This window comes from Chelonia mydas, chromosome 1, assembly GCF_015237465.2.
Source record: "Chelonia mydas isolate rCheMyd1 chromosome 1, rCheMyd1.pri.v2, whole genome shotgun sequence".
Lineage (NCBI taxonomy): Eukaryota > Metazoa > Chordata > Testudines > Cheloniidae > Chelonia > Chelonia mydas.
The window spans coordinates 310,267,623-310,294,476 of NC_057849.1; the positions used below are offsets into that span (position 1 = coordinate 310,267,623).

The 26,854-nt window shown below is 46.2% G+C and overlaps 1 protein-coding gene across 1 annotated transcript in view; it reads left to right on the top strand.

Annotated features, from left to right (window-relative positions):
- TTLL8 (tubulin tyrosine ligase like 8) overlaps positions 1–26,854 on the top strand; it is a 70,043-nt gene that overhangs the window by 17,183 nt on the left and 26,006 nt on the right. The window contains exons 6-10 of the mRNA XM_043550810.1: positions 4,002–4,069; positions 5,429–5,557; positions 15,979–16,093; positions 21,789–21,911; positions 24,926–25,115. Of these exons, the coding sequence (XP_043406745.1) occupies positions 4,002–4,069; positions 5,429–5,557; positions 15,979–16,093; positions 21,789–21,911; positions 24,926–25,115 (625 nt within the window). The remainder of the gene's footprint in view (positions 1–4,001; positions 4,070–5,428; positions 5,558–15,978; positions 16,094–21,788; positions 21,912–24,925; positions 25,116–26,854) is intronic.

The window sequence follows — 26,854 nt, forward strand, 5'->3', positions numbered from 1 at the left end:
CCAGTGGCTTGGCATGAGCAACTCTAAGGCTGGTAACTATGATGATAACCTTGCAGAACCTGTGTGTGTGTGTGTATGAATGAATGTGTGAATAAATATGAGATTGAATGGAATGTTATAGCTATAACTAACTGCTTACTATGATTCTTTCTGTATTCACAATAAATGTGGTATTTTGCCTTTTTCCCTTTAATAAGATCCTGCTGGTTTTTAATTTATTGGTATAACAAATCATCCATAGAAGTGAGTTCTTGACGGCAAATCCCACTCCATGCTCTTGCGTTTCTTCAGCGTTTTTCTCCTGCCAGAAAAATGTGTAGTCTTTTTTCCCCTTAGAGATCCGCTTGATGGGAGCCATGTTTCTTGGAGGGATGCGATATCCACATTGTCGTTTCAGCTTGTCATTGATCGCAGCAGTTTTACATGCATCGTTGATTTGTTGAAGGTCCTCAGATAACCCAGTTGTCATGGTGCAAACGTTCTAGCACCCTATCTTTAAGGATGTTTTCTTTCTTTTTCTTGATTTGCCTGGTGCGTTGGTTACAGTCCACTTGTCAAGTTATAAAAGTCTAAGCTTTCAGCACCCATTGAAGGCAGACTGTGGCAGGACAACACCCTGTTGTCTGGGTGCTGCCCAGTTTTATGGTGGGCGGTTGTTATCCAGTGAGATACAATGATCTCTCCCACCATCGGAGACAGCCCCTGGCGCGCAACTCTACGCCAGTCAAGTAAGAGCTTAGAACCGGTGACTACTGCCTCCCATGTTGTGTCGACACTTGAGGTGAAGCTGGAGTATTTCTCCAAGGCGCAAGCCTGGGCAGATGATATGGAGGCCCTGAGTTGCCCATGCATCAGGACCCCCCTCTCGGCATCACTGGTAAAATCCAGAGGAGAGGCAGAACCAATACATCTTGTACCTGATCCACTGCAGGAGTTGCAGGAAAGATACTAAAATATTAGTACCTGACAGTTTAGGGCCTCCACTCCTGATTTTCTGTCTGAGTTTGCTCTCCTAGCCTTACATTCTCCTGAATTCACCCACAAGGCAGTAGGGCTTTTCTCTCAGGGGTTGCTTCCTTAGCCTTATGCCCTCCTACAAGGCAGTGGGTTTGATGAGCCACAGGTAGTACCATCTACTCTCATTACTGTAGCAGACATAGCCTGACCTGACATCATTAATCATATTATCATAGAATATCAGGGTTGGAAGGGACCTCAGGAGATCATCTAGTCCAACCCCCTGCATCTGTAGCACCTTTCTTCCAACAAACATAAAGCTATTTACAAATAATAATATACTAAGCCTCAACACTGCTGGAGGCAGGTGAGCATAATTATTCCCATTATACAGTTGGGGAAACTGAGTCACATAGCAGTTAAGTGACTTCACAAGGTGATAGGAACATAGAAATTATCAGACTAGATCAGGCCAGAGGTCCATTTAGCAAGTTATGCTGTCTGTAACAGTTTTCGTATCAGCTGCTTCAGAGGTAGGTATAAAATACTTCCTAATGGACAGTTAGGTTATATGTCTAGGGGGGAAGTTCATATATAAACCCAAGCAGTTAGTAATGGTAAATAGTAACATAGCAAGTCAGTGATAGAGCCAGGAACAGAACCCAGGAATCTGTCTTTTGCTGTGGCCAACAGACAGTACTTTCTCTACATTAATATCTCAAGTAGGCCAATCGCAAACAACCAGTGAAGAGGCATGATTCCTGGCACAGAATATTATAAGTGGCACCAGTAATAGCACCAATAATTAAGGCTGCCCTTCACTTCCCATTATAAGGCCCTGTTTTCAGTTTGTAACTTTTCAAAACTTTAATTGTTTGGGCTGAAATTTTCCATGCCAGGTGTCTGCCTCAGGCTGCATTTTTGGAGGAGAGTTTCAGCTAAAATGATTAGGCCATTTCTGAGATCAAGGTTAGGAGAAACAATGGTTTTGCCCATCTTAAAAACATTCTGGTGACCTTTTCTTTGAGAAGGTCTAGCATCCCTATGGTTTGGGACAGAGACTTGAAATTTGGCAAGGTGGTGGCCTTTGTATCAGGGATGTGCCTTGTGCTGTCCCTATGAAAATCTGCCCGTATGTGGCCAAGTTCCAACCCTTTGAAAAATTGCAGTTCTGACGTGCTCAGGAGAGACTTCTTAGAGATGATGGGCAGACCGGGAGTAGTTGGTCAAGGAGACTGAGACCTGCAAGGAACAGTGGCGGGGGTAGGGTAGACAGATCCGATAGGGAGCTGTCGTGAATGGGGAGAATTGGAACTGGCTGGGCAAAGAAGCTTGAACAAGGAGCCACAGGAAGGGGGAGACTGAGATTGTATGAAGAACCCAGGGAGGAAAATTGGCACTGGGGGCCAGTGGGTTGTGTAGTGAATGAGTTTGTTGTCTGTAGGGCCCCTACCTCATTTTTTGTAGAAGTTGGAAGCTGTCTAATAACTGAGGCAGGAAACTGCAGGAAGAAATAGGATGGTCTCATGGTAAAGTCAATTTGAGGGTGCACTGGAGAACTGGATTCTATTCTTGCCTCAACCACAGAGTTCCCATGTGATGCTGAGCAAGTCACCTACACCCAACTTTTCACAGATGGTCACTAATTGTGTGTTCCTCATTTCTGAGTGCCCAACTTGATACACTGGTATCGAACTTGCAAAGAAGTGCTGAGCACTTGGCTGTGGCTGAAGTCAGCGGGAGCTGTGCTATATAATGCTAAACACTCTGAAAAATCAGGTCTTAGGTGTCTGAAATTAGGCACCCAAAGTTAGTGGATACTTGTGACTTTAATTTCTCTGTGCCTCAGTTCCCTATTGCTAAAATTGGAATAAATGGCCACGCTTGTGAAGGCCTTACACTCAACTTGATGGCATTTTTGTGTGTGTCTGTCTGAAATGTGATAATTTGTGAATGCCACTTCCAATCCCAAAATTGCAGGGAGTGTTCTAGGCATCAGTGGACAGAAACCTATTGATTTTGAGGAAAGTTAGAAAGTGGAAAGAGGGAAAATGGGGGACACCTGGAGACCCTGCTATCTGGTTAGCACAACCACAGCTTCAAGCAGCTCTGCAGTTGTCTGGAGATCGAACAACTGGTTGATGGCTCCCATTAAAGTCTTCCAGTGTATCTGGAGGGGGGACGCTGGTATGGGTGGAGGGGACAATGTGGAACACTCAGAACCCATATCAGGGAGGAGATTGCAGGGAGAGGCAGGGAGTCCCTGACATAGAGGGAGATAGAAGGGTGGTACACAGGGAGCTTGTGGGGTGGAATAAAGGAATGCAAGCGCCCCAGCATGTGTAATAAATTCCACCCACAAAAGTTAGAAAGTGTGCAAGTGCAATCCTCTAGGAATACCCGCTCATCTCACAGGAGTGTTGTGAAAATAAAGTAATGTTTGTGAAGCAGTCAGATGCTATAGCGATGAGTGCTGTAGAAAAGCCCACAAGGAAATCGATAATTCTGGCTTCAGAGCAGGATTTGAGTAGCATGCAGTACAGATAGCATGGAGTCACTTAACAATGAGGATAAAACAAAATATTGTATAGCTGCTCAGTTTGTGAGCACCATCTAACCTGGTTCTCTGGAAAAAATAGTATGTTATCATGTAATTAAAGACTGCATCGTAATGCATATGCACAATGGGCAGAATTAGGGTTGCATGGGCAGCCTTAATGCTGGCATTTCCTAACTTTTTAGTGTTTGATTTTGCAAACTTAATGTTCTTTTTACATGGTTTTGTGTGTAATATTCATATTTATTAAAGAAAAAGTTAATTTATGGTTGCTAATGTTCTCAGCCTACAGGTCGTGGGAGATCAAATAAATGTAGAGCGTCTTTTATAGGGCACATAGCTCCTCTCACAAAATCTGTCTGGGACTGGGGGCTCTTGTCTACCGCTAGCACACTGTAGTTGTAACTCCCTATTGCTCAAAACTTCTGTGGGCTTTAAAACAATATATTTATCTATGTTGTATTATTGTTACATGATTTTTTTAAAGGCAAAAGAAGTGTCTTGTGTGAAGAAGTTTCTGGCCTTGACAGTTCAGATGACATTCATGATGTAATGGTAGGATTACATATGTACTTATTGTTTTTCTTGAAGTATATTTTAAAAAATATGTGTAAGATAAGTTTTGATTTTTTTGTTTCATTTAATTCACTTCCTTTTACTGTTCAGCCACAGTGGGCCAATTTCTGCCTGGATTCAATGGAGTTACGCAAGGCAAAAATTTGCCTGCTGGATAGCGGAAGGAAATGCCAGCTAAAGTGCATCTACAGTAGGAAGAATTTGGCCCAGTAACAGCATGGGATGTATTTTTGGTCTAGCAGATTGGTATGCAGTGCCCATCAAATGTATGCAGCCCCTACTGAAGTAATTTATATTTTACTGTACATCAAATTAACTGTGCACTGGCCAGTCTATTAATTGATTACCAAATCTGTGGTCTTGCCATTCAGGGAAGTTGCTTGACTGATTTATTAGTTAATCATTTAGTTAATCATTTAGTTAATCATTTGCATTTACACACCACACACACCAACAACTTATTGCATGTACTTAATCCAGTAGCATACCGAGTGAAGCCACTGGCAGTTGTTCCTTTGACTGAAGTAGGAAGATGGCCCCATGGGGCTTACGAAAGAATCTTATACTTGTCAGGGTATTAATTGCCATCTAGTTTAGTCACTTGTAACTCACTGATACTGTACAACCAACATTTCATTAAGTTTATCCTAGTCCAGAAGAGAGCACATATATGATAGGTTATGTGGCCATTACTACCTACTCATACCAAAGCTTTACCAAGTTATTTTGGCCATCTATTGTGTTGCACTTTCACTGATCATATAGTTCTGGAAGACAAGGATGACTGTCTCTACAGCAGCTCACATATGTCTCTGTGTGAATGGATGCTTAAGATATTAATGATGCTACCCCATGAACAAATGAGCAGTCTAGAAAATCACCCCATGAGCCAGTCAGTCACCTGATTAAAAAAATGGGGCTTGAGCAGATGACACGAGAGCCTCCAAAGCAACTGTCATTTTTACTATTTTCTTTGGGACTGGGAGTTTCTCAAAAATATATACATATGTCCTGGAGCCTTAACATTCCACTGGTCCTGCAGGCAGAAGAGCATACGTGCGTACGCACATCAACAAGCCCTTATTTGTTATTCAGAGGAATTCACTTTGGAAATGCTCTAAGGAGCAGATAGAATTAAAAGGCTCTGTGACTGTACATGTTCTCCCAACTAAGTTATCACAGCTATGCTAGTGCACAGCTTCCTGTGCCCACAAAGTGAAGTCGTGGGTATAACTTTGATATACTGCAGAAAATGAGCAGTTGGTATTGGATATATTAATAAAACTTTCCTTGATCTTAAATCTGTGGAATCATAATACAGGGTCTTTTTTGTGCCAGTCTAGGTTGGTAAGAAATGAAGAGACATCCTTTTTTTGGACTATAAAAAAGGATGCAATTAATTACCATAACCTACATTGTGATCAGATGCTGAATCATTATGCAAAAACTGGCTCCTTTACAACTAAAGTAAGTAGATAGTTAAAATCACTTGGCCTTTGGTGCTGTTCCCACAGTGCACATGGGGAACATTATTGGTATTAGGTTTCATGAACAGATTATACAAGGTGAAGGGTTAGTGTGTGTTAGTGGGTTTTTTAAATTTATTTCCATATTAATGTGACCAACAGTAACTGATATAAGAAGTCAAAGCTAAAGACTTTACATATATGGGAGCAAATTCATCCCAGGTTATTCAGGAGGATGAATTTGTTTTTCTATTGATATGTAACCAGAGGGGCATGGTGGATTTTTTTTGAAATTCTAAAGGAACAATATCCATGTTCTCAGCTCTAAATGTGTGAGTCCCCAACTTGGCAATCAGATCCACATGTGTAGACCCTTGCACCCATGTGAAGCCCTGTTGATTTCACTGGTGTTCTATGTGGTATACAAGACTCTGTCTGTGTGGATCTGACTGTAGAGCCCAAGTGAGCTGTATGGTTTGTGTGCTTGCTAAGTATATTGAATGATAGTGAGATTTTCGATTGCTGATTGATTTTTGTAGGTGGTGGTGGGGAAGGGTTGAGGGAAAGCTAGTTATTAGCTACTATTTATTATTTGTTTTTGTGATCTTATGTCAAAAGCACCTAGGGCTTTTAAGATAGGTGTGGTACCGTTTTGTTATATTAATATTTTTAGCATCTAAATAGATTGTTGTGCTATAATTAATATAATTCTCAATCTGTTTAAATTAGTGAATTAAACCCCAATGAAAGGCTTTGCTGTTCTTTTTCGAGTGCTTCCTCATGTCCATTCCATGCTAGGGGTGTGTGCGCCACACGCACAGTTGCTGGAGATTTTCCCCTTGGTGGTATCCATTGGGCCGGCTCTAGCGCCCTCTGGTGTTACACACATGCATCAGTATAAGGGGTGCCGCTGGCCCTGTGCCCTCTCAGTTCCTTCTGTGATAGTTGCTGGAATGACCCTTCTTGCTGTAGCAAGGCTTCTTTCCCTGTGGTTTGGACTTTCTCTGTTCATATTTTGTATAGTTATTGTAGTTAGTATATATAGTTCTTAGATAGAGTTAGAATGGTGTTAGTAGTTGACTCTGTCGTTGAGGGACTTTTTGCCCCAGGGGCTTGGCATGCCCCAGTCCCTGGGCTTCAAGCCGTGTGCCCCATGAGGCAAGCCGATGCCAGTGAGAGACCTGCACTCTAGCTATCTAATGTGTCTGGGCAAGTCTGCCGTTAAAGAGAAGTGCCAGATCTGCAGGGACTTCAGACCTCACACGAGAAAGGATAGGGATATTTGGCTGAAGGCCGTTCTTATGGAGGAGGCCCTGACGCCAGCCTCAGAGTTCAGCCATGCTAAATCGGTGCCAAGCACCTTGACATCCATGTCGATGTCCCTGGCACCGTGTTCTTCCCAGCACCGCTCTCCATTCTCGGTGCCGAAGAAGAGGCATAAAGACAATGCACCGAGAGGGTATTCTCCGGTACTGAAGAGGGACAAGCGGGGAGTGCCTAGCGTAGTCAGACCCATATTCGGCCACTCATCCTCCCTGAGCCTCTGACTGCACCACTGACTCTGCCTAGATAGCTGGGTCTGATACAGGACCCACCACTGACTCCCCAGAGCAGCCATGGGGTCAGGTGTCTGCTGGCCCCTTTGAACCCAGGAGGCTTTCCAGGTGGCAAAGGACCTTCTGTCCCTTCCAATCCCACCGATCCCTCAACTCCCCTCGTCAGCCAAGGCAACTGGGAACAGAAGGGAGCAAGGTGCGGTGAGCTCCACCACGGCACTGACCACTGCAGCGCCATCCAGGGGCAAGCCCTCCATGGTCCCGATGCAGCGGTCCTCAGTTCCCTGGTATCGCAGAAGCAGGTACTGCACTGCCATGATCTTCAGGGGAAGATTCCTCTTCAGAGTCAGAAGTGGAATCCTTTGCTCCACCCAAAACCTACCGGTACCCAGCCTACACACCAGACTACTGTACCAGCCCTTCTGCCAGTGCCTGGCCACCAGAGTCCTTGGGGGTTTCCCCTGTCACCTGGCCCCCCATACCATTGTTCATACTCAGTGGTGTCAGAAAGGTGAGCTATCGTCTCTTCCCATCCAGCACCAGACCCTAATTCTGGTACTGACCTCAGTGCCGATGTCCAGGAAATGGCCCCAAAGGATGTAGTGGAAGTAGAGGAGGAGGGAGCGCCACCTCTGGCTCAGGCCTCCTCATCATCATCCCCGGACAAGGCGGTTGCAGGCCCTAGTAACCCGCTCCCTCAGGATGACTTCAGGGCCCACCAAGAGCATAAAAAAGGGCAGAGAAGAAATACTATGTCCCAGCCAGTGGATTTGAGTAGTTTTACTCACACCCCTATTGCTGGAGTCCCTGGTAGTGTTGGCGACGAATGAGTGGGACAGAAAGGGACAGTCGAACGCTATCCCAAAAATAAAAAGGCCAAGAGACAGGACTTGTTTGGACATAAGGTTTATTTGATGGGCAGTCTCCAGTTACATATGTCCAACTAGCAGGTCCTGCTGGGGAGATACGATTTTAATCTGTGGGACTCATTGTCCAAATTTAAGAATTCCCTGCCGCAGTAGTCAAGACAGGAGTTCATGGCCATCTTAGAGGAGGGCAAGACTGTGGCCAGGACCTCCCTCCAGCTGACTCTGGATGCAGCCGACTCAGCAGCCAGGACTATGGCATCGGCAGCCACCATGAGGCGCTGTTCGTGGCTCCATTCCTCTGGCCTCCATCACGAAGTTCAGCAATCCATCCAGGACTCCCCCTTGGAGGGCACCTCCCTGTTCTCGGAACAGATGAACTCAAAGCTTCAGGGACTCAAGGGCCACTCTTTGTTTCTTGGGCCTTTACACGGTTCCAGCTTTCAGGAAGCAGTTTAGGCCTCAGCAGCCACCCCCCCTCCCACCCCCAGGTTCGTGGTGCCTTCCAGGCAGGAGCCCTACAAAAGAAAAGAGAAGGGTTTTAAGCAACGCCAACCCCCGCCTCCTACCTCAGCTTCCCAGTCAGACTCTCATAGATATCCTGGAAGGGCCTGGCAGGCTTTTGAAGGTCTGTCCAAGGGCAATATACCAGTCTCGACACCAGATCCATCCCCCCCCCCCCTTTGTTTTTGGACTGCCTGTCGCCCTTCAGCCCAGCGTAGTTATATATAACATCGGACCATTGGGTACTGAGTACAGTAACAATTGCTTACACCCTCCAATTTTCATTCACCTCTCCCTCTTCAGCGACCCTTCTCATGAGCAGTTTCTTGTCCAGGAGGTGCAAGCCCTCCTACGTGTGGGGCCATAGAGGAAGTTCTTCGAGACTTGAGAGGGAAGGGGTTTTATTCACGATATTTCTTAATCCTGAAGGCCAAGGGCAGTCTACGGCCCATCCTGGACCTGCGTCGTCTCAACAAATATCTCAAGAAACTTAGGTTCCACCTGCCCTCCCTGGCCTCCCTCATTCCCTCCTGGGATCCAGGAGACTGGTATGCCGCCCTCGACTTAAAGAATGCTTATTTCCAAATGTTTGTCTTCCATGGGAACAGAAGATTTCTCAGGGTATGTCTACACTACGGAATAAGGTCGAATTTATAGAAGTCGGTTTTTTAGAAATCGGTTTTATATATTCGAGTGTGTGTGTCCCCACAGAAGTGCATTAAGTGCATTAACTCGGCGGAGTGCTTCCACAGTACCGAGGCTAGAGTCGACTTCCGGAGCGTTGCACTGTGGGTAGCTATCCCACAGTTCCCGCAGTCTCCGCTGCCCATTGGAATTCTGGGTTGAGATCCCAATGCCTGATGGGGCTAAAACATTGTCGCGGGTGGTTCTGGGTACATATCATCAGTCCCCCCTTCCCTCCCTCCCTCCCTCCGTGAAAGCAAGGGCAGACAATCGTTTCGCGCCTTTTTTCCTGAGTTACCTGTGCGGACGCCACCACAAGCATGGAGTCCCGCAAGCATGGAGTCCCGCAAGCACCACCATACCACCGCAAGCATGGAGCCCGCTCAGGTAACCGTCACCGTATGTCTCCTGGGTGCTGGCAGACGCAGTACTGCATTGCTACACAGTAGCAGCAACCCATTGCCTTGTGGCAGCAGACGGTACAATACGACTGGTAGCCGTCATCGTCATGTCCAAGGTGCTCCTGGCCGCGTCGGCTGGGAGCGCCTGGGCAGACATGGGCGCAGGGACTAAATTTTTAGTGACTTGACCAGGTCATTCTCTTAAGTCCGGCAGTCAGTCCTATTGAACCGTCTTATGGTGAGCAGGCAGGCAATATGGATTGCTAGCAGTCCTATTGTACCGTCTTCTGCCGAGCAGCCATGAGATGTGGATGGCATGCAGTCCTTCTGCACCGTCTGCTGCCAGCCAAAGATGTAAAAGATAGATGGAGTGGATCAAAACAAGAAATAGACCAGATTCGTTTTGTACTCATTTGCCTCCTCCCCCATCTAGGGGACTCATTTCTCTAGGTCACACTGCAGTCACTCACAGAGAAGGTGCAGCAAGGTAAATCTAGCCATGTATCAATCAGAGGCCAGGCTAACCTCCTTGTTACAATAAGAACAATAACTTAGGTGCACCATTTCTTATTGGAACCCTCCGTGAAGTCCTGCCTGAAATACTCCTTGATGTAAAGCCACCCCCTTTGTTGATTTTAGCTCCCTGAAGCCAACCCTGTAAGCCGTGTCGTCAGTCGCCCCTCCCTCCGTCAGAGCAACGGCAGACAATCATTCTGCCCCTTTTTACTGTGCGGACGCCATACCAAGGCAAGCATGGAGGCCGCTCAGCTCACTTTGGCAATTAGGAGCACATTAAACACCACACGCATTATCCAGCAGTATATGCAGCACCAGAACCTGGCAAAGCGATACCGGGCGAGGAGGCGACGTCAGCGCGGTCACGTGAGCGATCAGGACATGGACACAGATTTCTCTGAAAGCATGGGCCCTGCCAATGCATGCATCATGGTGCTAATGGGGCAGGTTCATGCTGTGGAACGCCGATTCTGGGCTCGGGAAACAAGCACAGACTGGTGGGACCGCATAGTGTTGCAGGTCTGGGACGATTCCCAGTGGCTGCGAAACTTTCGCATGCGTAAGGGCACTTCCATGGAACTTTGTGACTTGCTTTCCCCTGCCCTGAAGCGCATGAATACCAAGATGAGAGCAGCCCTCACAGTTGAGAAGCGAGTGGCGATAGCCCTGTGGAAGCTTGCAACGCCAGACAGCTACCGGTCAGTTGGGAATCAATTTGGAGTGGGCAAATCTACTGTTGGGGCTGCTGTGATGCAAGTAGCCCACGCAATCAAAGATCTGCTGATATCAAGGGTAGTGACCCTGGGAAATGTGCAGGTCATAGTGGATGGCTTTGCTGCAATGGGATTCCCTAACTGTGGTGGGGCCATAGACGGAACCCATATCCCTATCTTGGCACCGGAGCACCAAGCCGGCGAGTACATAAACCGCAAGGGGTACTTTTCAATAGTGCTGCAAGCTCTGGGGGATCACAAGGGACGTTTCACCAACATCAACGTGGGATGGCCGGGAAAGGTACATGACGCTCGCATCTTCAGGAACTCTGATCTGTTTCAAAAGCTGCAAGAAGGGACTTTATTCCCAGACCAGAAAATAACTGTTGGGGATGTTGAAATGCCTATATGTATCCTTGGGGACCCAGCCTACCCCTTAATGCCATGGCTCATGAAGCCATACATAGGCAGCCTGGACAGTAGTCAGGAGCTGTTCAACTACAGGCTGAGCAAGTGCAGAATGGTGGTAGAATGTGCATTTGGACGTTTAAAGGCGCGCTGGCGCAGTTTACTGACTCGCTTAGACCTCAGCGAAACCAATATTCCCACTGTTATTACTGCTTGCTGTGCACTCCACAATATCTGTGAGAGTAAGGGGGAGACGTTTATGGCGGGGTGGGAGGTTGAGGCAAATCGCCTGGCTGCTGGTTACGCGCAGCCAGATACCAGGGCGGTTAGAAGAGCACAGGAGGGCGCGGTACGCATCAGAGAGGCTTTGAAAACCAGTTTCATGACTGGCCAGGCTACGGTGTGAAAGTTCTGTTTGTTTCTCCTTGATGAAACCCCCCGCCCCTTGGTTCACTCTACTTCCCTGTAAGCTAACCACCCTCTCCTCCTCCCTTCGATCACCGCTTGCAGAGGCAATAAAGTCATTGTTGCTTCACATTCATGCATTCTTTATTCATTCATCACACAAATAGGGGGATGACTACCAAGGTAGCCCAGGAGGGGTGGTGGAGGAGGGAAGGAAAATGCCACACAGCACTTTAAAAGTTTACAACTTTAAAATTTATTGAATGACAGCCTTCTTTTTTTTGGGCAATCCTCTGTGGCGGAGTGGCTGGTTGGCCGGTGGCCCCCCCACCGCGTTCTTGGGCGTCTGGGTGTGGAGGCTATGGAACTTGGGGAGGAGGGCGGTTGGTTACACAGGGGCTGTAGTGGCAGTCTGTGCTCCAGCTGCCTTTGCTGCAGCTCAGCCATACACTGGAGCATACTGGTTTGGTCCTCCAGCAGCCTCAGCATTGAATCCTGCCTCCTCTCATCACGCTGCCGCCACATTCGAGCTTCAGCCCTCTCTTCAGCCCGCCACTTACTCTCTTCAGCCCGCCACTTACTCTCTTCAGCCCGCCACCTCTCCTCCTGGTCATTTTGTGCTTTCCTGCACTCTGACATTATTTGCCTCCACGCATTCGTCTGTGCTCTGTCAGTGTGGGAGGATAGCATGAGCTCGGAGAACATTTCATCTCGAGTGTGTTTTTTTTCCTTTCTAATCTTCACTAGCCTCTGGGAAGGAGAAGATCCTGTGATCATTGAAACACATGCAGCTGGTGGAGAAAAAAAAAGGGACAGCGGTATTTAAAAAGACACATTTTATAAAACACTGGCTACACTCTTTCAGGGTAAACCTTGCTGTTAACATTACATACATAGCACATGTGCTTTCGTTACAAGGTCGCATTTTGCCTCCCCCTACCGCGTGGCTACCCCCTCAACCCTCCCCCCTCCCTGTGGCTAACAGCGGGGAACATTTCTGTTCAGCCGCAGGCAAACAGCCCAGCAGGAATGGGCTCCTCTGAGTGTCCCCTGAAGAAAAGCACCCTATTTCAACCAGGTGACCATGGATTATATCTCACTCTCCTGAGGATAACACAGAGAGATAAAGAACGGATGTTGCTTGAACGCCAGCAAACATACACTGCAATGCTTTGTTGTACAATGATTCCCGAGTACGTGTTACTGGCCTGGAGTGGTAAAGTGTCCTACCATGAAGGATGCAATAAGTCTGCCCTCCCCAGAAATCTTTTGCAAAGGCCTTGGGAGTATATTCAGGAGAGCCGCGAATGCCAGGGCAAAGTAATCCTTTCACATGCTTGCTTTTAAACCATGTATAGTATTTTAAAAGGTACACTCACCGGAGGTCCCTTCTCCGCCTGCTGGGTCCAGGAGGCAGCCTTGGGTGGGTTCGGGGGTACTGGCTCCAGGTCCAGGGTGAGAAACAGTTCCTGGCTGTCGGAAAAACCGGTTTCTCCGCTTGCTTGCTGTGAGCTATCTACAACCTCATCATCATCATCTTCTTCTTCGTCCCCAAAACCTGCTTCCGTATTGCCTCCATCTCCATTGAAGGAGTCAAACAACACGGCTGGGGTAGTGGTGGCTGAACCCCCTAAAATGGCATGCAGCTCATCATAGAAGCGGCATGTTTGGGGCTCTGACCCGGAGCGGCCGTTCGCCTCTCTGGTTTTCTGGTAGGCTTGCCTCAGCTCCTTCAGTTTCACGTGGCACTGCTTCGGGTCCCTGTTATGGCCTCTGTCCTTCATGCCCTGGGAGATTTTGACAAAGGTTTTGGCATTTTGAAAACTGGAACGGAGTTCTGATAGCACGGATTCCTCTCCCCATACAGCGATCAGATCCCGTACCTCCCGTTCGGTCCATGCTGGAGCTCTTTTGCGATTCTGAGACTCCATCATGGTCACCTCTGCTGATGAGCTCTGCATGGTCACCTGCAGCTTGCCACGCTGGCCAAACAGGAAATGAGATTCAAAAGTTCGCGGTTCTTTTCCTGTATACCTGGCCAGTGCATCTGAGTTGAGAGTGCTGTCCAGAGCGGTCAAAATGGAGCACTCTGGGATAGCTCCCGGAGGCCAATACCGTCGAATTGTGTCCACAGTACCCCAAATTCGACCCGGCAAGGCCGATTTAAGCGCTAATCCACTTGTCAGGGGTGGAGTAAGGAAATCGATTTTAAGAGCCCTTTAAGTCGAAATAAAGGGCTTCATTGTGTGGACGGGTGCAGGTTTACATCGATTTAATGCTGCTAAATTCGACCTAAAGTCCTAGTGTAGACCAGGGCTCAGGTTTGTAGTGGGTCAACGCTTCTACCAATTCACCACTCTTCCCTTCGGCCTGTTGGCTGCCTCTCGGGTCTTCACGAAGTGCATGGTGGTGGTAGCGGCCTTCCTCAGGCATCAAAGCATACAAGTCTACTCATACCTCGACGACTGGCTGATCAAAGGTCAGTTGCAGGCTTAGGTGCAGCCCAGCATCAGTACAGTCTGAGCCACCTTCCAGGTGCTGGGTCTGTTGATAAACAAGCAGAAGTCAACCCTTGTTCTGGTTCAGAGAATAGAATTTATCGGGGCAGTGCTTGAATTGACCCAGGCCAAAGCCTCCCTACCAGAAGCCCGATTCCGAGCTATGTTGGACCTGATTTCCAAGGTCACGATCCACCCAATAATGACTGCTTGGGTCTGCCTCAAACTATTGTGACACATGGTGGCATGTACCTACGTGGTGCAGTTCGCAAGGCTACACCTCAAACCCCTCCAGATGTGGCTGGTGTCAGTCTACTTCCGAAGCAGACACCATCTGGACTCAATACTCACGATTCTGCCTCTGGTCCTCACTTGGCTGACCTGGTGGAGAGACCCAGGATCTGTAATTGAAGGGATACCCTTTGCTGACCCTGAACCATTGATAACCCTAGTCTCGGATGCATCAGACCTGGGGTGGGGAGCCCACCACAGCAATCTCAGGACCCAGGACCTCTGGTCCCAGGAAGAACTCTCCCTGCATATAAATGTCAGGGAACTCAGGGCAGTACGCTTGGCTTGCCAGGTGTTCCTTCCCCAGATCTTAAGCAAAGTGGTGCAGGTCCTGATGGACAACACTGCATCAACATTTTACATCAACAAGCAGGGAGGGGCTCAGTCTTCAGCCCTGTGCCAGGAGGCCCTCCAGCTGTGGGACTTCTGCATGAAACACGCCATTCACCTTGAGGTGTCACATCTCCCGGGAGCCTGAAACACACTGGCGGATTGCCTCAGCAGATCCTTTTCCTCTCGCCACAAGTGGTCTCTTCACCCGGAGGTCGTCAGTGTCATCTTCCAGAAGTGGGGGCCTCCCCAGAGGGACCTGTTCGCCACCAGACAGAACAGACAGAACAGGAAATACCATCAGTTCTGTTTGCTGCACAGGCACAGCATGGGCTCCCTCTCCGTTGCCTTCCTGCTCTGGTGGGCAGACCACCTACTGTACGCCTTCCCACCCGTTCTCTTGGGTCACAGTTGCACTACCCAGCAAAGAGCTGTTCATGTGGCAATAGTAGGGGACGAAAGAGGAGGATAGATAGGGAGAGGTAGATTTTGAGGGGTTAGCTATAGTTTTTAAAGTTCTAACTGGCTTGGGACTTGGTTACTTGAGAAACAGCTTCCCACCCTGTGCCATACTGCTACACTTACAACCAGCAAAGGTGCTAGAGCTTTGAGCTCCCTTTTTCTTTAAGGGTAGGTGGGGGGCCAGATGTTCTCCATAAAGGACCCTCAGCTCTCAAACTTGCCTCCTTAATTTATCAGAGCTCAGATCTGTTGACCTTCCTGTCAGGCAGGAAAGCTTGCTTTTCCGTCCAGGCATTTAGGCTCCAGTTCAGCAAGATACTTAAACACATGCTTAAGTCCACCTCCGTTAAGGAAAGCAGTTAAGTATGTGCTTTAATTTTAAGCAGATGCTTAAATACCATTAAAGTATTGGACGTAAGTGCTTGTTTAACATTACCCAAGCGCTTAAGTGCTTTCCTGATTGGAATGGTTTGCTGGGCCTCAAGGTGGGGTTCATTTGAGGGAGAAGAGTATTTATTATTAGGATCAGGAGGGCATGGTGGGGATAGCTATGTATCTGTAATGGAGTGAGCAACCTATTATTTGTTATGTTGAAGGATGATGTGTGGTTGCAAATGTTAACTGCAATGCAGGATGAGCACCTGTTAATGGAATTACATCCCTTTATAAACAGAAGGAATAAATACACAATTTTCAATAGAGGCCAAGACTGTGCTATCTGTCCTCTCTATCAGTGTATCAGAGAAAATGCCAAACCATCATCTGATCTCTTCCTTATTCTCTTTAAGATTGGACTTTGTTTGAATCTGAGAAATTTGCCATGGTATGTTCCAGCAAATCCAAATACCTTTTTCCCCCGCTGCTATGGTATTTGCATGGATGACGAGAAACATGATTTTATAGGTAAGTCATTTGAGTAGCTTCCATGTTCAGTCTCAAGCATTTCTCTATACTGATAACTTGATCTTGAAAGCAAATGTCTAAGCAGTGTGGCCTGGATCCAGCAAACCACTTAAGTACACGCTGCAGTACTTTAAACATGTCAGGAGTCCAACTGAAGTCGACAGGACAACTCACATGCTTCAAGTTAAAACTTGTGCTTGTGTTTTGCTGGATCAGAGCTAGAGTATTCAGTACCTGGCAGTACTGAGTCCAAACAGAGCCAAATTCTGCCTGCAGATTACTCCCACTCAGGTCCCAAAGAGCCTCACAGCTTGTCTGAGCGAAACATCCTTGCTGAGTAGTTTTAGTTCATACGTATTTTCAAATTAAGGGCTAGTGTCATGCACTAACTGGCCCATGTGGACCCTGCTGGCACGTTCCTTAGTGTATATTAATGGTGGTACTGTTTGAGAAAGGACCACACTAAATGCAGACTAGGGAACTTTTAGTGCACTTCAGCAGTGTCCACACAGGCGAGTTAGTGTACGGCACCCTATTGCGCACTAGAATTTACACGCTTGGAGTGCAAACTAAAGCACAGTATAGACAAGCCTTTAGTTTGAATATATGTATGAACTAAAACTACTCTGCTCCCAGTTACCCTGATGTAAATGCAGTATAGCCGCACTATTCGATAATAGGAGGAACGCAAGGATTTTTACCCTAAGGTAGATAATTTATTCCCTGAATCTTTCAGAAACCTGAAGTAGATCAATTAATCATTCTTCTGTCAGGTTTTCGCAATTAAGACATAATTTTCATAGCTGAGGAGTTCTGCCCAAAAGCAATTTTTAAACCTTCCTGCTGCATGAAAGAAGAGGATTAATGAAATAATTTCTTTGTTGCTTTTTAAATTGAGCTTCTGTTAATGAAATTCAAACTAATTTATCACCTAAATCTAATACTGCTAGAATTTTTTTTAAAGTCTTTTAGAGATGTGGGGGTTAGTGTCAGGTCAAGTTTATGAGCTGTTTATTTGAAAACAGGAAAATATCTACTGTTTTGTGAAGGTTCATCATTCTTTCTTTACTCCACTGAAAATTTTATGTTGCATGACTGCAATACAAATTGAAAACAAAGTGTCTACAAATTTTCAAGGCATCAGAAACACCCTGCAGTCGTTATAAACTGCTCTTGAGAGCCAAATATTTCAAGCGTTATAAATAAGTGATGTAACAAAAATTGTATTTTCGTTTAATGCTATGAAGTAAATTTAAAGTGGTGGTATATTACAGAGTGATCTAAAAGGGATCTCAATACTTGACTATGATTATGGAATGTACAGGGCAGCTGGGAGGAGGTGGAAGGATTTAAAGGTGACTCTTGTGCTCCCCACTTCCAGGGCCTGGCCTGAAGGCTGCTTTATTATATTTGCTACCAATTGCCCAAAGTGACTGGTAAAACAGTTGGTGTTCATGAAATCCTTGGCCATAGCCAACCACAACTATATACCACCAGAGGATTCCTGAAAACTGGGGTGATCTAAGGGCAGATATTTTGGATTGAAATCAGCTTTGCATTGGTAGTGCAGTATAAAGTGGTCACAGTGCATGGAAGAATCTGAGTTAGGATGTGCATGTGACCAGTGATGAGCTGCCAAAATCTGAAGAACCGGTTCCTTCACTCGCTCCGGGTTTTCGGTGGCACTGAAGGACCCACCGCCAAAGACCTGGAGCGAGTGAAGGACCCGCTGCCGAAGACCCGGAGCGCCACCGGTGAGTAAAAATTAAAAAGGGATTCTCAGCCAGGGGAGCCTCACCAGCCAGGAGCTCAGGCGAGCCGGACAGGATGCACTTGCGGGCCAGATGTGGCCCGCGGGCTGGAGTTTGCCCACCCCTTTAATAACCGGTTCTAAGCCAGCTTCAAAATTTAACAACCAGTTCTCGCGAACCGGCTCCAGCTCACCATTACATATGACCTGTTCTTTTTACAGAAAATAATTTTGGTGTGGAGTAATGAGTCATTTCATTGAATGTATTACTTCAAAGGCAAAGTTCCTGCTCTGTTAATTTTTAATGCCAAGCCTCTTAAAATAGATGACATTATACAATACAACGTAGAAAGAACAGTAAATGTATGTATTTGAGCATATATTTTGTATATGCAAATGTGTAAAACCACAAATTATCAAGAACATTTTTATAGTGAGTTTTCAGACTTTCAGGATGCATTTTAAAATTTGATGGTAATATTCTACCATCTTTTAATGAGCTATTTCAGATGGATGAAAGGTGGTTGATACTGTGATGGGCAAACTTCATAAGATTTTGATGTGTGGTTAAGTTCAGTTCAGATAAAATCCACAAAATCTAGGTGTTAGTGTAAGTTTATCTGAACTTTCCAAGCCCTGCCCACACAAACCACGTTCTTCAGTACACACGCAGCCTCCTGACCACTACTGGTCCTGGCTTTCTTTTGCCTCTTTATAGGTTGTCTTTGTAGAAGAGGTCTGACAATCTTCTACTCAGTCTTCTCTTTACATGGCAAACAGGCAGTAGACTACTTTCAGGTTTATTAAGAGGATTAGCCAGTCTCATTTTTTCTCTTTGAAGGGACTGCAACTTGGTGCTTTCACCCCTACGGGGTATTCTGGGACAATGCAGCTATTTTGTTGTTCCCTGGGATTTCATTGGGGTCAGTCAGATGTCCCGCTGGATCCTCTGTTTGAGGGCTGACCACGTGGCTTGCTACCCCCTCAAATTCCTGGTGCTGACAATCTTCTGTGGGCTGGCAGCTTGACAAAACCCATCCTATTTTTCTTAAGTAGTACCCAGAAATATTTTGCTGGTCACATGCTGCTGTCCCTTTCAACTCTATAGTGCTGTGTGAGGGGGACACTTTATAGTCCAATAAATGACAGAATGAGGATTTCTAAATAGCACATTGTATGCTGTGGATGCAGCTGTGATGGGTTCCCCCCGGGGTGCCACCTGGAACTGGGGTACCACTGAGGCTTCTGACCCACAAGCCTGGGGTCCCTCTCACACTGTACTGTTGTGACAACTTGCAAAGCCCTCCAGCCTACACTTTCACTAGCATTCACACAGGTAGGGACACACCCAGCTCAAGTTACACAGAGGCTCTCAAACTACCAGCTTCCCAGCCTAGGACCCCAGAGCAGTACTGTCCTGCCCTGGTCAAATCTGGCCAGTATATGCATTTAAATCCCAGTTAGCTTCTCCCTCAATGTGAGGAGAACAATGCCCACTTATGGTAACCAAGCAGAGATTTTCTCCAACCACTCCAGTCAAAGATCACTGGTTTAGATTAAAACATAAAATAAATGTATTCACTACAAAAGATAGATTTTAAGTGATAAGTGATAGAAAACAGATCGAAGCAGATTATCTAGCAAATAAACAAAAACGCAACCTAAGCTTGATATACTAGACAGACTGGATATGAATAGCAGATTTTCACCCAAACTGATGGTACAGGCAGACTGGTAGATCTTTAGGCACAAGCTGCATTAGCTGTACAGCTTGGATTTCTCAGGTCTTCATACATAGGCTTGAAATCCCTTTAGCCTGGGTCCAGCACTTTCACAGTTCAGTCTTTGTTCCTCAGGTGTTTCCAGGAGTCTTCTTGTGTTGGGAGTGAAGCACTACAGATGATGTCACTCCCTGCCTTATATAGTTTTAGCATATGGCGAGAATCCTTTGTTTCAAAACTTGGTTCCCAGACCGGTTTGTGGAGAAATACTGACATCCCAAGATGGAGTCCAGAATCATGTGACCTGGTCATATGTCCTTGTAGAGTCCTAGCAGCCATTACTTACAGCCTGTCTGTAGCGTCCTCAGGAAGGCTCACCAGGTGGGGGATAAGCTTCTCCTAAGGCCTGTTGTTTTTCCTAACGGCTTATTGTCCTGAATAGGCCCTTCCCAACCAGCTATCTAGACTAAAAGCATCTTGTCTAGTGGGTGTTACCGAGGTGTAACTACCTTTGAAGTACAGATACATAGTCAGTATTTATAACTTTAGATACAAAAATGATACATGTACATAAATAGGATAATCATATTAAGCAAATCATAATTTTTCCAATGACACCTCACATGACTTATCTTGCATAAAATACATCATACTTATGCTATAATCATATCAAAATAATATCGTTATGAAGAATATGGGGTGAAGTGTCGCACCAGCATCAATATTCTTTCACAACATCCGTTTCTCCGAAAGCCACAGATAAATGTGCTGGAATCACAGAATTGTAGGACTGGAAGTGACCTCAAGAGGTCATCTAACCCAGTCCCCTGCACTCATGGCAAGACTAAGTCTTATCTAAACCATCCTTGACAGGTGTTTGTCTAACCTGCTCTTAAAAATCTCCAGTGATGGAGATTCCACAACCTCCCTAGGCAGTTTATTCCAGTGCTTAACCACCCTGACAGGAAGCTTTTCCTAATGTCCAACCTAAACTGCCTTTGTTGCTATTTAAATCCATTGCTTTTTGTCCTATCCTCAGAGGTAAACAAGAACAATTTTTCTCCTCACTTAACATCGTCCTGATTAACGTTGTTTCGTTGTTACATTGCTGATCAATTAGAGAACATGCTCATTTAAAGTTGTGCAATGCTCCCTTATAACGTTGTATGGCAGCTGCCTGCTTTGTCCACTGCTTGCAGAAAGAGCAGCCCGTTGGATCAGCCGGTGGGGGCTTGGAACCAGGGTGGGCCAGCAGCCCCCCATCCACTCCCTTAAGTTCCCTCTGTGGCAGTCGCCCAGCAGGCTATCAATTGCCAGGCAGTTCAGCTGTCCCTCCCCCCACTGCCATGTGCTGTTCCTGCCCTCTGCCTTGGAGATGCTCCCGGGAGCCTCCTGCTTGCTGTGCAGGGAGGGGGGAAAGAAGGGTGCTAATGTCAGGGTGTCCCCCTCGCCCCGCTCCTTTACCCCATCTCCACAGACCAGGGGGAGGACACGACAGGGCTCAGGACTGATGGAGCTTGCTGGCAGCAGCTGCTGTCTCAACATGCTGATCTACTTAAAAAGGCAGTATACTTAGAGTGGGGTCAGTGTACTTAAAGGGGCAATGTGTGTGTGTGTGTGTCTCTCTCTCTCTCTCTTACACACACGGTGTGTGTCTCTGTCTCTGTCTGCCATGCTGTCTCCCCTCCCTCCATTCATGCTGCCTTGTAGAGCGTGAGGCTACATTAACAACAATGTGTTAACCCTTGAGGGCTCAGCCCATTGCTAGTTCATCATTTAGCAGTAAGTCATTCCCTGGGAAATATCCCACCCTCTGACTTCAGAACCAAGCTTCAGAATCATCATGGCTGTGTACAGTATTAAATTGTTTGTTTAAAACTTATACTGTGTGTGTGTGTGTGTGTATGCATATATAAAATATAGTATATTATCTGGCAAAAAAAAATTTCCCTGGAACCTAACCCTGCCTATTTACATTAATTCTTATGGGGAAATTGGATTCGCTTAACATCATTTCACTTAAAATAGCATTTTTCAGGAACATAACTACAACGTTAAGCGAGGAGTTACTGTACTAGGTTTTCTACTTTTTATAAAAGACTGATGTGTGGAGTGGAAAATAGTATTTTTGCTTATGAAAACCACATTCCTGTAACAGGTTTATCCCTTTGTGGGCATTCTGTTTAGTGGATCAGAATCTAAAATAATATGTTATTTGTTTTAGAGGACTTCAGGAATACAGCAGCATGTAGCATACTCAAATGGGTCATCAGTCTTAATGCCTGTGATAAAAAAACACAGAAGTCTAAAGGAAAAGTTAATAAAGAAGATGTAGGCCAAAAGAAAGGTATTTCTTAAATATCAGTGTTAATATTACAAAATTATTGGTGTGGAAAAAGGGCTGAGGAATATCTTGTTCATCTGTAATTAATCTGTATATTTTTAGAGGACAAATATTAGCATTTTACTTCAATAACTACAGTGGTCACCATTTAAAAAGTCAATATTTATCAACAGTTATCCCAATGGTATCTGAGAGACCATATTTATTTCTGACACCTGTAGATCTGCGATGGATAGGATCTGTTAAACGACAGTTTTAAAAGGTCTTGTTCTCTACTGGAATCAAGCCATACATTAAAACTTTATGCATCTGAGAGTGCAGGAAAATTTTATTTTTGTCTAATGCTTCTGTGTGTCCCTCAAAAGTAGCTTGTAAATTCCCCTTCAATTTTTACAAATATCTAAATCTCCTCCAGAGCATATGCACTGAAAATAGGTTGTAATTAAGCAAAGTTATTAACAAGGTTTTGTGCGGGTAGTTCTGGTGTTCAATCCTGCTCCATCTGATGTCAGTGGGAGGTTTTTGTCATTGACTTGAGCGAGTTAGCTCAGGTGTGGTGGCTGGGCTTTCAGGGTTGAATAGACATGTAACTATGGAGTTATGCATCTAACCAGATGTGCATGGTTAATAGATGTGCCCATGGAACTTTCATAAAGGCAGCTGAGCCTGCTGCAAGGTGGCTGTGCACTTTGGGGGAAGTTAAACATTTGGGAGCATTTTGGGAAAGGCCAGGAATTAAATGCCATACAAAGATTTCCACAATGGTGGGGCTGGAGCTGAAAAGTCAGGCCATCCCAGGTATGAGTGGGTAGACACTGGCCAGGGTTGCTCCTTAGTGCTGGTCAGTGCGGCAGAGGCTAAGTTCGGGGAACTGCCAAAAATACACACTGAAGGAAGAAAGAATGTTAATCTATGGGAAAGCAGATAAAGGTGTGGAAAGCTAAAGTGCTGTTTATCTAATAAAAGTGTAAGGAGGAAGTACGGATAGAAGAAAAATATGAGAAAACCAGAACACAGTCCCAGCCCTGTCACATTAAATACACACAAACAGACTGCGTGGGACCTAGTCATGGGGCTAAACATCCATGTCATCCTGTTCATATTGCAAGGCTTCTTACACTGGAAATGGAAAAGAGGACTGACATCTGTAAATGCTGTGTCTTCCACCTGTGGAGTTGAAAATATGAATACACAGTAAGTTGCACATCTGATGCCCCCACACTGGCTCAATGACTATTAGTGGAGTGTATCAGGAGTAGCAGATGGGAGAGATACATTTGTAAGTTGCTAGCAATATAACAGTGCAATAAGGTACATCCCCATGCACATGTAGCTCATAAGAGTGATATCAAGTTGCCCTATCATGGGTAGCCTTCTTGCATGATTACTCCTGGGGGAATTCTGTGCCACTGCGTGTGCACAGAATTCATGTCCCCCACAGATTTCTTTGCTTCCCTGCAGAAAAATGACTTTCTGACAGGGAAGTAAAGGGAAGCTTCAAGAGAAGTCATGCACCATTCCATAACTGCGCTGGTACATCATTTCAGGCACCCGGAGCAGCTGACTGAGAGGTTGGGCTGGGGATACCTCAGCAGTGACTCGTACCCTGAGCGAGGATCAGCTGCTAGTCCTGGCTGGACTGGAGGCAGGAGAGGACGGGACTTCCTCTTCTCCTGCAAGGAGTGGCTGAGGCTGTGTCAGACCCACCCCCAGAAACCTCCCCCAGCTGCAGGAAGGTCAGCATCCTCCCCTGCTTCCTGCCCCCATCGCTCCTCAGCTGTGGAGGGAGGGGTCACTGTACGGGAGCTGCTCCCCCATCTGCCCAACCTCCATGCATCAGGACCTCCCATACCCAGACACCCCCACCAAGTCTCACCCTGTACACCCAGAACCCCCCTCGCCCTCCATACCGAACCCTACCCAATTGAACCTCAACCCCTGAATCTGGAGCCCCCTGCACACAGATGCCCTGCCTCTGGATCCTCACCACTGAACTCAGACCAATCTCCTGCTGAGCTCCCTGCACTCAAACCCCCACCCTGACGAACCCCACCCCTTGCACCACCCTGAGCCCCTACATTCAGACCCCCATGCCACTGACCCCCAATTAGCTGCACCCAGACTCCCACCCCACCAAGCCTCCTTACCCCAGTGCCCAACCACTTTCACCTAGCAGCCCCTGCAGAGTCCCATTGCCTCTGCACCTGGACCCCCCCTCCCCCAATGAGCCTCTGTGCCTCCAGATCCCCCCACACCTAGACTGAGCTGCCTGCACCCAGATTGTCCCACACAGAATCCTCTCATCCCACACCTGGATCCCCCCACAGTAAGCCCCTCCACACTTCGATCCTGCCTGGTTGAGCCTGCCTGTCCCACACCAAGTGTGCCTCGCGCAGAGGGGCAGGGCCTCAGGGTGTTTATGGGGCAGGCCCAGGCCTTGTGCTATGTCAGGGTCGGGTGCAGCCTGACCACTGAGTCTGTGTCCCCAGGGTGGGGAGGCTGCAGGGTGATCTCCCACCTTCGTGCAGCCAGTGGCCTGTGCTCCCCACTGCCATGTTAGAGCCTCTGCATTTATTTATTGACAAATAAAAGTTGCAGAATTTTGCAGAATTTTAAAATACTGTGCACAAAATTTTCAATTTTTTGGCGCAGAATGCCCTCAGGAGTAACCATGATGGACTAGACTAGAGCACCACTGTCTCTTCTTGGCAGGGGTCCTGTCACCCTCACACTGGGCTTTTAGTCCTGCTTTAAGTGGCAGTCCCAATGTAACTTCAACCAGGGAGTCATTGCAAATACATTCTGAATGTATTCATTTTTCCTTTCTCATTTTATTTCTGTTGTACAAAACAATAAAAACTCTCAAACTGAAAAAAGAAATCTATTGCAGCCAGAAGAAAGCCATTGAATGTGAGAGGTTCCCCATACTTTGGGGAAGACTTGCTTCTCTAATTGTACATATGTTCCAGAAATGTACTTACCTCACTGACATGTCCTAAATCATCTGCTTTTTTTAGCTCCTGTAGATTCTGATGAAAAGGAAATCAAGCAACTTCCTGGAAAACTAATAGACATGGCTTGCCAGGTGTGTGAAACCTACCTTGGGCAGATGGAACACGAGGACATTGACACAGCAATGGACGCTTCTGCAGTTCTTAGTGAGGAGGAATGGAAAGACTTAATTGAACAGTACTACTGTCTCATTCAGTAAGATTTCACAACTCCAATTAACCGTTTTGAATTAAAGTCCTGATTAAGGGTTAGGTTATAATTCCCTTACAATGAATAGTACTTTACCCCACAAGTAGCCCTATTGTAAAGGGTGTAAGATAATCTTCATTGTGAGTAAATGTATCACATTTTGGCCCTAAATGTAAATTCAGACTAGAAATAAACCCTTAATTCCAATAAGAAATACTGTAATCGTAGAATCATAGAAGATGAGGAGAGGAGGTCATCCAGGATGGAGGAGGTCTCAGGAGGTCATCCAGTCCAACCCCCAATATGTTGTCAAGTATCAGAGGGGTAGCTGCGTTAGTCTGTATCCACAAAAACAATGAGGAGTCCGGTGGCATCTTAAAAACTAACAGTTTTATTTGGGCATAAGCTTTTGTGGGTAAAAAAACCCCACTTCTTCAGATGCAAGGAGTGAAAAGTACAGATACAGCCATAAATATACTGGCATATGAAGAGAAGGGAGTTACCTTACAAGCGGAGAACCAGTGCTGACAAGGCCAATTCAGTCAGGGTGATGTGGTCCCCTTCCAAGAACTGATGAGGAGGTGTCAATACCAAACTGGAAAATTGCTTTTGTAGTGAGCCAGCCACTCCCACTCCCTATTCAAGCCCACATGAATGGTGTGAAGTTTGCAAATGAATTGTAGCTCTGCAGTTTCTCTTTGAAGTCTGTTTTTGAAGTTTTTTTGTTGAAGTATGGCTGCTTTTAAATCTGTTATTGAATGTCCAGGGAGATTGAAGTGTTCTCCTCTTGGCTTTTGTATGTTACTATTCCTGATGTCTGATTTGTGTCCATTTATTCTTTTACATAGAGACTGTCCGGTTTGGCCAGTGTACACGGCAGAGGGGCATTGCTGACACATGATGGCATATATCATGTTAGTAGATGTGCAGGTGAATGAGCCCCTGATGGTGTGGCTGATGTGGTTGGGTCCTATGATGGTGTCGCTAGAGTAGATTTGGGGACAGAGTAGGCAACAGGGATTGTTAGAGATTGATTCCTGGGTTAGTGTTTCTCTGGTGTGGTGTGTAGTTGCTGGTGAGTATTTGCTTCAGGTTGGGAGGCTGTCTGTAAGCGAGGACTGGCCTGCCTCCCAAGGTCTGTGAGAGTGTGGGATCGTTTCCCAAGATAGCTTGTAGATCATTGATGATGTGCTGGAGAGGTTTTAGCTGGGGGCTGTACGTGATGGCCAGTGGTGTTCTGTTATTTTCCTTGTTGGGTCTGTCCTGTAGTAGGTGACTTCTGGGTGGATCCTGCTGTAAGAGTGCCAATGGCTGAGATGAGTGGCTGGCTCACTACAAAAGCAATTTTCCAATTTGGTATTGACACCTCCTCATCAATTATTGGGAGTGGACCACATCCACCCTGACTGAATTGGCCTTGTTATCACTGGTTCTCCACTTGAAGGTAACTCTTCATGTGCTAGTATATTTATGCCTGTATTTGTAATTTTCACTCCATGCATCTGAAGAAGTGGGTTTTTACCCATGAAAGCTTATGCCCAAATAAATCTGTTAGTCTTTAAGGTGCCACTGGACTCCTTGTTGTTTTTGTAATATGTTGCATATCTATAGCTCTAGAAGCCTACTTTCGCCATCTCCTACTCAAAGAATATATTCAACACACCACTGAACAGCGCACTGATCCTACCAACATTACAAGAAGAATAATTCTGCGTGGACTCCTCCTGATGGTCGAAATGACAGAC